Raw genomic sequence first — 11,309 nt, 5'->3', positions numbered from 1 at the left:
GAAAACTGTTTTTATCTCTCTTTAGCCAATGCTATTGCTGGTAATTCATCTTCGCGGTTAGAGTCCATAACCCCACTTATATTAGACTTTTTCAGTGACATAAGTTCTACAACCAGTGATCGCGTGTTTAACGTTTCGTGAATCTGTAAAGTCACCGCGCATTTAGGTTAAATTTCGACTCAATTTCAATTCGTCGTTTCACGGAATACATTTCATTGTGTGTCAGTTACTTTTAATTTCTCTTCAAAGGTGTAGGATTCGGTATCTAATTTTTTAAAAAGAAATGGGGTACTTAAAACGCGTCGGGACGTTTTTCATATATGTTGCCGTTTTTTTTGCTATTTTGGCCTTTGTACCAGGTATCCCACCGAATATACAATTTTCTGAATACAGGTATGTAAATTCGTCTTTTTTTCTTTTAAATCCATTCCATTATATTCCGTTATTGTGTGTTCATATGAAACTTGTTTCTTGGATTTCTATAGTGTAGTTCCATCTAAGGCAGTAAATCCAGGTTTAGCAATCAACGACAGGCTAAATTCAGCTGAGAGGTTATTTGAAGGGAGGTTGAAGGGACCTGAGTGTTTTGACAGTTATAATGGTGAATTGTATACTGGATTACATTTTGGTCATGTCGTAAAAATTGTGGGAGATGAGATTGTTCCTATTGTCAAGTTTGGAAAACCTTGTAGTAAGTTCATTTGAAGATGTTACGTTTGACAAAATCTTCAAAGCATTGAATTTATGTTTATAACTTTCTATAACTAGATGGTATATGGGAAGAAAGCAAGTGTGGAAGACCACTTGGCTTACGATTTGATAAGAAAGGAACTCTGTATGTGGCGGATGCCTATTATGGAATATTTAAAGTTGACGTAAAAACTGGCAAATATGAAACAGTTGTCGATGCTTCTGAAGAAATCAAAGGAAAGCGGCCAAGAGTTTTTAATAGTTTGGATGTGGCAAGTAATGGGGATATATACTGGACTGATTCAAGTTATAATTTTGGAATTGAAGATGGATTATTTGCAATACTAGATAATCCAACTGGAAGGTAAAGATAATCATATATTTACTTCTGACAAGCTAAAGGGTAATATGTCTAAACATTAATGTTAATACATTGCACTGTTTCAGACTGATTCGTTACAATGCTGCGACAAAGAAGAATGAAGTGCTTTTACATGATTTGGTATTTGCTAATGGCATTCGTCTCAGTTCAGATGAAAGTTATCTCGTTGTAGTAGAATCTATCGCATCACGTATTATTCGATACAATTTGAAGGGACCCAAGGCTAACCAGGCTGAAGTGTTTATTGAAGGTATTCCAGGAGTGCCTGACAATATCTACCATGATGGTCAAGGTGGATTCCTAGTACCACTTATTGATTCCTCGGATGCTGAACATCCACAATTAATAAAATCTTTAATTCCTCATCCGAACATTCGGAAGGTGATAGTCAGATTGTTGACACTGATAGAGAAACCGTTCAAAATGTTAGACGAAGTTTATCCCAACGAGTTTCTAAAGAAAATTGTACACGGGATAGGTTCTTTTGAATATACGCCGATTTTTAACGACTTGGTAACCATTCTTAGAATCGATGCAAATGGAAAAATCATAGACGCAGCGTATTGCACGTCGGGCAAAATTCGTGGAATTAGTGCGACGTTTATTCATGATAATTATCTATGGATTGGTTCTCCAATGGCTGAATACTTGGCAAGAATTCCACTTAAAGATGCTTTCCCAAGTCTAGCTGTTACTGCAAAGAAGGTCAAAGCTTCTGAATCAACTGCTCCAGCTGCGCCACATACGACTGCTAAACCAGCTACTACCACACCAGCACCGACAACACCTAAGCCGACCACTACTACCCCTAAGCCAACTACTACTACTACCCCTCAGCCAAGTACTACTACTCCTAAACCAACTACTACTACTCCTAAACCAACTACTACTACCCCTCAGCCAAGTACTACTACTCCTAAACCAACTACTACTAAGCCAATTACTACCACTTCTAAACCAACTACTACTACAACAACCCCTAAACCAAAAACTACAACTCCAGCACCAGCTACAACTTCAAAACCAGACACAACAACAACAACAACGACTCCTAAGCCAAGGACTACGACTCCCACGACTGCAAAACCATCTACTACCCAACTACCAAAAGCAACAACTACGACTTCTAAACCGGCTGATACAACAAAGCCTACGTCAAAGACTGTCAAACCTGCAGAAGCTCCTGAAACAAAATCTCAAACGCAGAAACCTGATAAAGTTAAGTCATCTACTGGTACGCAATAGGCAGCTTTTCCGAAACACACCACAAGTAGCAATAATCTTGCTAGTATTTTTACGAAACCGTAAAGCATTCCATTTTCGTTTATTTCCATTGACTTACTATACGCGGATTCGAGAGTGGTAATCTCCTTGGAGGACGTTTATTTGTTTGACTTGAAAGTATTTCCTTATTTTGTTAATGGGAATACGATACGACTGAGTTGTCATGCTATTTTTGGTTTAAATGGAAATATTTAATGTTATACAAATGTTTTATTTAATATCCAATGTTTCTTCAATTGTTCTATTTTTATTTGTTTATGTTAACGGGATATAGGTACAGCTTTTAATTGAAGATGCTCTGTTTTTTTTTCTTATCTTTTTATAATAAGCTGCTTCATTTCTATATGAGCCACTCAGTGCACACATCGATTAACTCCACTTTTTGAAAAATCTTAAATTTAAGTGTCAAAGCACTTGGTATAGTCATAACTTTTTATATTTATAATGACTTTCCTGAATAATAAAGATTAGCACCATTAAACGGCACAATTTTTTTGGCCATTGAATAATAAGTAATTTACAATATACGTTACTTCATCGCATTTCTCAACTTTTTGTTTTATGGAGTTAATCGATGTGTGCACTGAACGGCTCATATGATAGTAATTAGTTATATAATCCTTTCCTTTTTCACAGACTTATCAAAATGTAAAAATTCCAAGAAATATTTAATAGAAATAATGTGGTTTATGTTTGTACATATGAAAAAAGGTACGACTGTTCAACTTTTCTACTCAACATACATTAAATATTTTATTGATTTTTACTTTATCTTGTTATATCGTATTACTATATTATGATAGATTTGGAATATCACATTTGCTACAATTCATAGGACGAATTCAGAAATAAAGATGTTGCGTTTTATAGACTAAAAATGTTATTTCGCTATGATTGATATGTTTATCTAAAACAAGCATGGCAGGCTTAATCAATATACGTAAATTTTTCAGGGTGGTATTAAAATATCATGCATATATTATTTCATTTGTCCTATTAGTTATAACAATGGATATATCCATTGGGTAATCATTATTCTAATGTAATTGTTACTCATTATCAACGGTGGTTCGAATTTTCAATAGGAATCAGATAGGGGACCACAATTAGTGATCTGTAAAGGTTGATGAGAAAATGGCGATTAAAAATACAAATAATTTTTATATATAAACTTTATTTAATCCTATATCATTTGACGGGCATACATCGCATTCTCTCGTGATCACTTGCACTGCGTATCATTTGTTTTCAGCCACACGAATAACAAAAAAATACCGTATTTCACCTTGCATGCTCTGAATTCTTTGTACAAGAGGCACATTTTGCAAGTGGGCAAATATTCATGTTAGCGGTAAATACCGCAATCATCGAAGCCTGTTCGATATAAGATAATGGCGCGTATCAAAATATTTTCATGAATTGAAGAAATATTTTCAGTGTATGAAAAACATGCCAAAATTAAAATAAGACGAAGGATTAATGAGTTGGTTCAATTAAGCTCAATATTCACTGAATAGTAAACTATGAATAGAAGCAATCACAGTGAAGGAAATAGTCAACAAGTGATTAGTACTGATTCAAATATTAAATTGCTTGACAATGACAGTAGGCAATATGGAACTCAATTTTTGATTGACTGCATTTTTTATCTGCCATATTAAGGTTGGCTGTTTTATGAATTGCCAGTATCCATTTCTTCGGCGTTGAGCCCATTTTTGAGCAATAAGCAATGACTTCTGGTATGACGAAACTTCCTTGTTCTTCAAAAGATCTGCTGGTAATTGACGCACCGTACCAAACCCCAATGCTACCAATTGTCGACCGATCTGCAGGGACTCCTAATTTCAAACTCATGAAAATTCTATATGCCATTTCCAGGTAATACAGAACTTATGCATTATTGTTAAAAGAGTTAGGGAACTGAGAAAGCTATATAAAAGAAGCCTTGCTATACCTGATCCTTTTGCAAGAGTGCCACTGTGCATTCCAGCCAGTTCTTGTCTTTTAATAATGGTGTGAATACAACTTCGTTATTATTGACAACTGTCTGCAGCCAACTGATTCCTATAAATTTATTGTATTTGTAATTAATGATATGTTATCTAACATAATATTGTAAATAATACTTGCCATTACTATTTACGTCAACTCCTGCAATTTTTACTGGTAACTGTTTACTTTTTCCTAATCGAGGTAGAGGAATCAATGGTTTGTGATCAACCATAATAAGAGGTCCATTGTCAATTTGTATTTGTACCACCTTACCCTTCAGAGGCACTTTTGATTTGAGGAAGTATTGTGGCACATCAAAGGGTTTTGTAAACTTAGCAAACTGTAAATCAACAATTTTACTTTTAGGAATCTTCTAAACAATTATACAATATTAAAATATAGACTTACAGGTCTTATTTTATAAAGTGCGGTTAGCAATCCAATGCTGGCTACTCCATAAGTCATAATCTGAGAAAAATTGCATTATGGAGTAAAAATTAGTCTTTACAATACACAGGTGTCTGTTAAATCTTCAACAAAATCTTCGAGTACCTCGACTCCACGGGTATTACCCTCCATGTAAAGAGCAAAGCGCTCAAAAATATTCGTCATTTTCTCACTGCTCATTTTTTTATTAGTTTGCTTTACGTTTTAGTCGATCGAATCTTCTTCGTAACGTCGTCGTGTACCGTGTCGTAACGTTTTCACCAGTTTTTACTTTCGTCCTATCTAAAATAAGATCTTACGCTACTGGATTGATACGTGCTGTCGCGTTCGACCATTTTTGTGTGTATCCAACACAGTGTTACCATTTTCTAAAAACGATGGATCAAACTCCAAAAGTCTTAAGAAATTGAACCAACATGCTAACGTGTTTATTCCTTTAATCATAAATTAAATATTAACCATATAACAGAAAACAACCATGACCAAATACATTGCCCACAAAAGGATCAACAAGAAATTGATAAAGTTGTGCTCCAAAAATTATGCAATTGATGAATTGGAGTTCATAAGATTTTCAATTATTCTTATTATATGTCTAGATTAAGTTATAATTTCAATAAAGGACTTATTAAATCAATATTTTTATCCTAGCAACCATTGTGCCATATATATCAGGTTAACCGTAGTATAAAAGCTTCAAAAGAACTTCGTGCAAAAATTTCCAAACATGTGTCTCTGTCTTGGACCCCCAAAATCTGGTAAGACTTTTCTCCTCAAACGTTTACATGGAGACAGCATTGACGTTGCAACTCCTACTGTACCCACAAACGGAATGAATCTCTTCACAATCAAAAATTCTGACGGTCATTTCGACATGATCGTGAGAGAGCTTGGTGGCAGCATGGCACCAATTTGGAAGCATTACTTCGACAGGGTAGTAAACGATTTAATAACACAAAATTCAAATATTTCGCAAACCAACAATGAGTTCTAAATGTCCTAAAATATAAATATATCAAACAGGTGGGCAAAATTATCTACGTAATCGATGCCAGCAATCTCTGTCAGATTAGTGCTGCTGGTGTTTTATTGTACTCATTACTGGTTGAACCGCGACTTCAGAATGTGAAAATTGCCTTGGTTCTCAACAAAATGGACCTTTCCTATCGGCAAATGAGAAACGAAGCTCTGTTAATGCTACATTTTACTCGTTTGCAAAAAGAGATCCCGCAGAAGATACGTATTATCGAGACGAGCGGAATGACTGGCGAAGGCGTTGAGGAATTACGCGAATGGATGTTCGATCCGGATACTCTGAAAGCAGCAACAATTGCTGCCGCCAACAAGTAGTACAAAACTTCAAACCGTTTATGTGAAACGTTAAATAAGCTTCCTTCATTGATACTTCGCTTTATTTACACTTCAACTTATAACTGTATAATATATATAGTTACTACAGATCGGAGTTCAAACGCATCTTGGACAGAGATAATGCTTCATATGCAAGGACGTTGTTACATATGGTTACTGAATTTGTTATACTCATTCATATTAAAAAAGAAAACGGGTAACGCACGATGATGAAGGTGTGAGTTACATGTGATCATGAAAAACAAAGTGAACATTTTTATTTTAACACTGCGCCAATGTTTTAGAATCAATAATACTTTTGTTAAGTATTATCGTTTTTCGTGACCAAGTAAGCTAGTCGAATGTTTAAATTTTAATACTAGTTTCCAATAATTTGACGTTCTTGCTATTTGTATAAAACTCTGGAACATTTTCATCTCAAATCTCCAAGGAGGACGATCGAATCGTTAGGAATTTTAAAGGAACCCTCCCTTCTTTGTACAGGGATGTATTGTTCGCCACTGCGCATTCATTGACAACTTTATCATCCTGTTTTTGTTAATAAATCATTGTAATTGTAATCATTCTAAATCATTTGCTCACTCACATCCACACACGCATCCGTAATCAGACGTACATATATTAACAATTCCTTGCTTTCTCTCGCAGTCTCTATTCTACCATGTTAATCGTAGAATTTAAAATTCACATAAAAACTATTCTTTCTCAGCCTAATGTATCCTTGTCAAATCTTCAACGATTTTTACCAAATCGTCTACCGTGGCTTCTTTTTTCATACCGCTGCCGTCGTCAATCTGAAATAATAATTGACATTTTTATATGTGGACTCAAAGAAGACAATCCTGTTAGTCTTACCAAAAGTCCAGCAGCAACCTCTGTCATTTTATCATGACTCAAGTCTAGAAAACTCTCAATCAAATCTCCATCTATGAATCCTTCGCATTGTTCGATTTTTAAATCAGTATTGAAGCTCCTCCAGAAATTGTGCTCAATCTTTCCTACGCTTTTAATAACGGAAGTTAGCCTGTCTTCGAGGTTGCGCAGGAACTCATAAAAACCGGATGGAATTTGCGTAACCAGGCCAATGGCACCACCAACTGTTCCAAATAAAACGCAACCCTGGGTTGGTGTACTTGATTCACCCAGGTGTTGCATCACCAACGATCCATGCCTGAAGACGTTTACCATGTCTCCTAAGTGAAACTGTCCAACTTCCTGCATTTGTTGTCTTTCTTCCTCCGACGTAGCAGCACTGTAAAGAAGTATATGTATTGGTTGATGATAAATGTAAAGATTTATTAAAATCTTGGCTTGTTTAAATACTAACCTATCTTTCTGACAGACAAACAAATTGAAACAATTCTCGGCACCCAGGAAGGTGTCATCATCAAGGATCTCTATAGCTGTCATCCAGTTAGGATTGTAATCTCTTGCTATCTCTTCAAAGCTACCTTCCATGGTTTTGTATTGTAAGAGGGTCTGTGATCTCATGAGATCACCAACTAGTACGAAGTCCCCTTTGGTTTTAAGAAACAGTGCAATTATGTTATTGAAATGGCTGCACTCGAGCCGAAGCTCCTTCTCTGCAGTCCATTCAAAGAGACGTACTGTACTGTTAATGCTGGCAAGTAGTTTCCCATTAAATTCAACCAGCGAATAACATGCACCCTTGATCTCCTTCTCAGCTATTTGGGTAAGTTTTCCGTCTGCCCAGTGATATAATAGGATTCTACCCATTTTCGACTCGGTTTCATCTGGATTGACGAGAGCTGTACCAACAACAAAGTATGAAGTAGGATCTTCTCCTAGTTTTGTTGAGATCAAGGACATGGCGTACTCAGAAGGCATCAGGGTATGAGCATGGAGTACTTCAAAGGTGTGTTGATCAATTATTAAGAGGTTATGAACCTCAATTTCTTGGCCAATGTCACTGGTTGTATGTCCTGGTTTACTATGCGAAGAGATGTGACTACTGCTGGAAGTTGAAGCTGCTTGTGTTGAAGCAGATGGTCTGACAATACTGACACCACTAGTCTCCTGCATGTCAATGCGCATTGTTATTACTCCAAATGTCTGAGAACTCTCCTGATAAGCTATTCGCCGTGGAGATTCACCAAGTGGTACCGTCCTAATGTGGAGTTTCTGTATTTCGTCAATTGTTCCAATAGTGACAGTACTATCCGTTGCCAGTGCGAGACTGTCAGGATATGATTCCGCATTTAGGGAACACATGTGATTCACTTCCTTAAGATTGACATTACTAAATACAAGCTTATGATTAGAAGAATATATAACAGTAGGTCTGTCGGAGCAAGCAAAGACATTTGTTGTGGAGAGTGATCTAAAGGTACGTAGTACGGTAGGTTGAGTTCCAAGGGTAACTTTTTTCTTGTCGGAAAGTAAACCATTCTGTTTGTGAAGTGTAAAGTAGTACATACTCCCGTCCCCAAGAGCACAGAGCAAATAAGTGTTCCCTTCGAAACAAGTCATCAGAATAGACCTCGGTATTATCTCACCACCTAGTAATTCCTTGTTAATTTCCTCCAGAGCCGGCAGAGTCAATATTCTTACAGATATGTCTGTCCAAAGGCCGACGGCGACGATGTGTGCTTCGCTATTACCATCCAACGGCGAAATATCAAGACATGCAACCTCGTGCTGAAGAGTCGTAAATCCTTTGGGTACTATTTTACCATTACTTATTTCCATGTAGAAGAGGTCGTTTCCAGTTGCGCAAAGTACCTGGGTACCATTACATGCTACAACACTGATCGTCCTTTTGTTTTCCGGTTGCCATTCCGATACGACAGTCGAGGTTTCATTTGAAATAAGTCTAGCAGACGTGGGTGTGATTTGTATGAATAGATCATTTGTAACATTTCCAGTATGGAAGGTTTGTTCATCAGCTACAAATCCAGGTATATCAGTCTCCTCAACCTCTTCTCCATTGAGTGTCAAGATTCTCGTTTGTCCGACGAACGACAGCACCAGGGTATTGTCAAAATTACCACCACCTACTTTTAGCGCCCACATACCCTTGATACCAGGTAAATCGATACTAGCATGTTCCTGGATACCAATGCCATTTCTTATGATCCTCAATGAACCCTCTTTGAATGCTCCAGAGCAGGTAACCATCTGACCCTGACCTTGCCGCTCTAAGTCCACAACGGCCATGTCGACTATGGGTGCTAGATTTGTGAAGGTTTCCATGGGTACACAATAGGAACCATTTTCGTCCGCTTTTGTATTTAGTTTAATCAATTGAGAATCACCCAGTCGACTACCAATGAATATAACACCGTTATCCAAGTATGTAATACATTCTGGAATACTAACTTCACCCAAAAGTTCAACCTTCAGGTCTTTTACTACCATAGAACCATCTGCCTTCTTCTCCTGTTCCAGAAATAGCATGAACAAATGGCCTGCCATATCTCCTAAGAGATATCGAAGCCCCTGGTTGTCAACTTTAGCATAACATGTAATAGTACTCTGCTTAATAATAGGAGGAACAACCGCGACATAGGTGGTACCATCGTGGTACAAAATACTCTCTTGTCCTATGATGATTGCGCCACAAATTGGCGAAGGCACTGGAATTACCATCATGGCTTCACGTTCAACATTATCCTGCCTCCACGGAATTTTGACAAATTCTTTATCTCTCAAGGAGATTTCATGTGTCTTGACATGTCTCCCATTAATATCTTGATGAATTAGTATTAGCGTTGGATTAGCACATCCGTGAAGAAAGTTCACATCCTGTACTTGTTGTTCATCCATTCTGATTGAGGAGGCCTTTAATTCAGGATTATCCTTATCCAATGGAATTATCTTGAAGAGACCATCGTACAGTCTGAGACCAATAACACGTGCCTTGGGATCAATGACTGCTTTAATGCCTGTTTCAGATGCTTTTCCAATGCGATCTGCCACATTTCCATGTGCCTTTGTTATAATTTCAATATCTTCTCCTTCACCGATACACTCCAAAATCATTGCATTATAGCGCGTGGTTAAAAGAAAGAGCAGGTCTTTCTTTTCGTGCTGTAAAGCATAAACAAAAACCTTTAATCGACTATAAAAAGAATGAAGCACATAATTCAACCACTTGTCAATCAAGCAAAATAATGGAAGAGAATGTGTACCTAATGAAAATAAATTGATGCTGATACTTTAAGTGAAATAGAATATTTTCTAAAGAGTTTAGATGACTGTCAATTTTTTAAGGATAACAAATGAGAAATGGCGCTATCTAAGATATGGTATATCCACAGATAACCTTACCGGTGGTCTGAAGAATTTGACTACTGCAATCTTTCCATAAATGCCAACTTCCTTAAGCGGTCTAAGTCCCTCGGGTGTAACAAGATAAATCTCAAGGCGCATATTTTTCGCCAAAATTAGATTGAGATCAGAAGGTGATGTGAAGTTACCTTCATATGGAAAAAGAAGAAGCGTGTTGAAAAATCATCACAATAAAGTTTACAGGGAATTCATAAAGTTTCCTGTATATCTTACCGGTTACACATGCAGTGACTGCTGTAGGCTTGTGGGCCGTCACTACATAGTGATGGGCCATGGCTTTCATAATATCTTTTGTTAACGTAACGCTTGAAAATCTCTTTAAAGAACGTTCCTGCTCACTGTCCCTCAAATACTTTTCCAAACCCTGCGTGTTTTTCAATTTCTCGCGTCCCGAAGTTAGCAACGCTCTGAATGTTCTCAAGAAAGAACGAGAACTCGCAACTTTTGTCGCGCCAACTATTCATGATCATAGACGCATGAGAGACATCATGATGAACTCGAAACTTCATAAGTGAAAGTAATTACCTGCGGAATACGTTATACGGTAATCACAACCTCACCTGCCGGATACGCTTTGATATAAAAGGTGTAGAAGAAAACAATTTCGAAGAAAACTTTATTTACCTTTCCTTGAAATTTAAACTTTTTTTCCACCACTGCGCAACTCTAATCCAAGCTATCTGAAAATAGTCACCACCAATGTACTTGATTTCCTGTGGGATAACTGTAAATTTAAACGTCTGATAAAAAATCAAATTCATTTTAAATAGCGTTTCTCTCTATCTCTCTAAATATTACTTTTCAAACAAACGTCCACTTAAAAAATCTTATC

At 36.9% G+C, this 11,309-nt stretch overlaps 4 protein-coding genes across 4 annotated transcripts; 2 read left to right on the top strand and 2 right to left on the bottom strand.

Annotated features, from left to right (window-relative positions):
• The first annotated feature begins 23 nt into the window (after positions 1–23).
• LOC107265764 (adipocyte plasma membrane-associated protein) lies at positions 24–3,519 on the top strand. The gene is made up of 4 exons (XM_015735543.2): positions 24–393; positions 486–691; positions 769–1,054; positions 1,138–3,519. Exons 1-4 carry the CDS (start codon positions 284–286, stop codon positions 2,315–2,317), a joined length of 1,782 nt encoding a protein of 593 aa, XP_015591029.1. The 5' UTR covers positions 24–283; the 3' UTR covers positions 2,318–3,519.
• On the bottom strand, positions 3,514–5,250 carry LOC107265769 (protein C3orf33). Its single transcript, XM_015735550.2, has 5 exons — positions 4,901–5,250; positions 4,757–4,816; positions 4,487–4,688; positions 4,311–4,420; positions 3,514–4,194 (listed from the first exon to the last, which is right to left on the bottom strand). Exons 1-5 carry the CDS (start codon positions 4,973–4,975, stop codon positions 3,934–3,936), a joined length of 708 nt encoding a protein of 235 aa, XP_015591036.1. The 5' UTR covers positions 4,976–5,250; the 3' UTR covers positions 3,514–3,933.
• Positions 5,251–5,474: 224 nt separating this feature from the next.
• Positions 5,475–6,180, top strand: LOC107265773 (ADP-ribosylation factor-like protein 16). The gene is made up of 2 exons (XM_015735555.2): positions 5,475–5,729; positions 5,819–6,180. Exons 1-2 carry the CDS (start codon positions 5,523–5,525, stop codon positions 6,143–6,145), a joined length of 534 nt encoding a protein of 177 aa, XP_015591041.1. The 5' UTR covers positions 5,475–5,522; the 3' UTR covers positions 6,146–6,180.
• A 9-nt stretch (positions 6,181–6,189) lies between these two features.
• LOC107265756 (DNA damage-binding protein 1) lies at positions 6,190–11,016 on the bottom strand. The gene is made up of 5 exons (XM_015735523.2): positions 10,691–11,016; positions 10,457–10,605; positions 7,494–10,216; positions 7,022–7,418; positions 6,190–6,960 (listed from the first exon to the last, which is right to left on the bottom strand). The coding sequence occupies exons 1-5, from the start codon at positions 10,758–10,760 to the stop codon at positions 6,877–6,879; spliced, it is 3,423 nt and encodes a 1,140-aa protein (XP_015591009.1). The 5' UTR covers positions 10,761–11,016; the 3' UTR covers positions 6,190–6,876.
• Between the last annotated feature and the right edge of the window lie 293 nt (positions 11,017–11,309).

Source organism: Cephus cinctus, unplaced genomic scaffold, assembly GCF_000341935.2.
Source record: "Cephus cinctus unplaced genomic scaffold, Ccin1 Ccin1_scaffold0240, whole genome shotgun sequence".
Taxonomy (NCBI): domain Eukaryota; kingdom Metazoa; phylum Arthropoda; class Insecta; order Hymenoptera; family Cephidae; genus Cephus; species Cephus cinctus.
The sequence above is the reverse complement of the archived record's forward strand: the minus strand, read 5'-3'. Positions and strand labels throughout refer to the sequence as shown.

Bases quoted from the DNA above. Each gene is read 5' to 3' on its own strand.
- LOC107265769 (XM_015735550.2), bottom strand. From the start codon at position 4,975: ATGAGCAGTGAGAAAATGACGAATATTTTTGAGCGCTTTGCTCTTTAC. The intron at 4,817-4,900 runs GTACTCGAAGAT...AATTTTTCTCAG, and splicing joins GTAATACCCGTGGAGTCGAG to ATTATGACTTATGGAGTAGC. The intron at 4,421-4,486 runs GCAAGTATTATT...ATAAATTTATAG, and splicing joins AGTTGACGTAAATAGTAATG to GAATCAGTTGGCTGCAGACA.
- LOC107265764 (XM_015735543.2), top strand. From the start codon at position 284: ATGGGGTACTTAAAACGCGTCGGGACGTTTTTCATATATGTTGCCGTT. The intron at 394-485 runs GTATGTAAATTC...GGATTTCTATAG, and splicing joins ATACAATTTTCTGAATACAG to TGTAGTTCCATCTAAGGCAG. The intron at 1,055-1,137 runs GTAAAGATAATC...GCACTGTTTCAG, and splicing joins CTAGATAATCCAACTGGAAG to ACTGATTCGTTACAATGCTG.
- LOC107265756 (XM_015735523.2), bottom strand. From the start codon at position 10,760: ATGAAAGCCATGGCCCATCACTATGTAGTGACGGCCCACAAGCCTACA. The intron at 10,217-10,456 runs GTAAGGTTATCT...TATGCTTTACAG, and splicing joins TCAAATTCTTCAGACCACCG to CACGAAAAGAAAGACCTGCT. The intron at 7,419-7,493 runs GTTAGTATTTAA...ACTTCTTTACAG, and splicing joins TTTGTCTGTCAGAAAGATAG to TGCTGCTACGTCGGAGGAAG.
- LOC107265773 (XM_015735555.2), top strand. From the start codon at position 5,523: ATGTGTCTCTGTCTTGGACCCCCAAAATCTGGTAAGACTTTTCTCCTC. The intron at 5,730-5,818 runs GTAGTAAACGAT...TATATCAAACAG, and splicing joins GGAAGCATTACTTCGACAGG to GTGGGCAAAATTATCTACGT.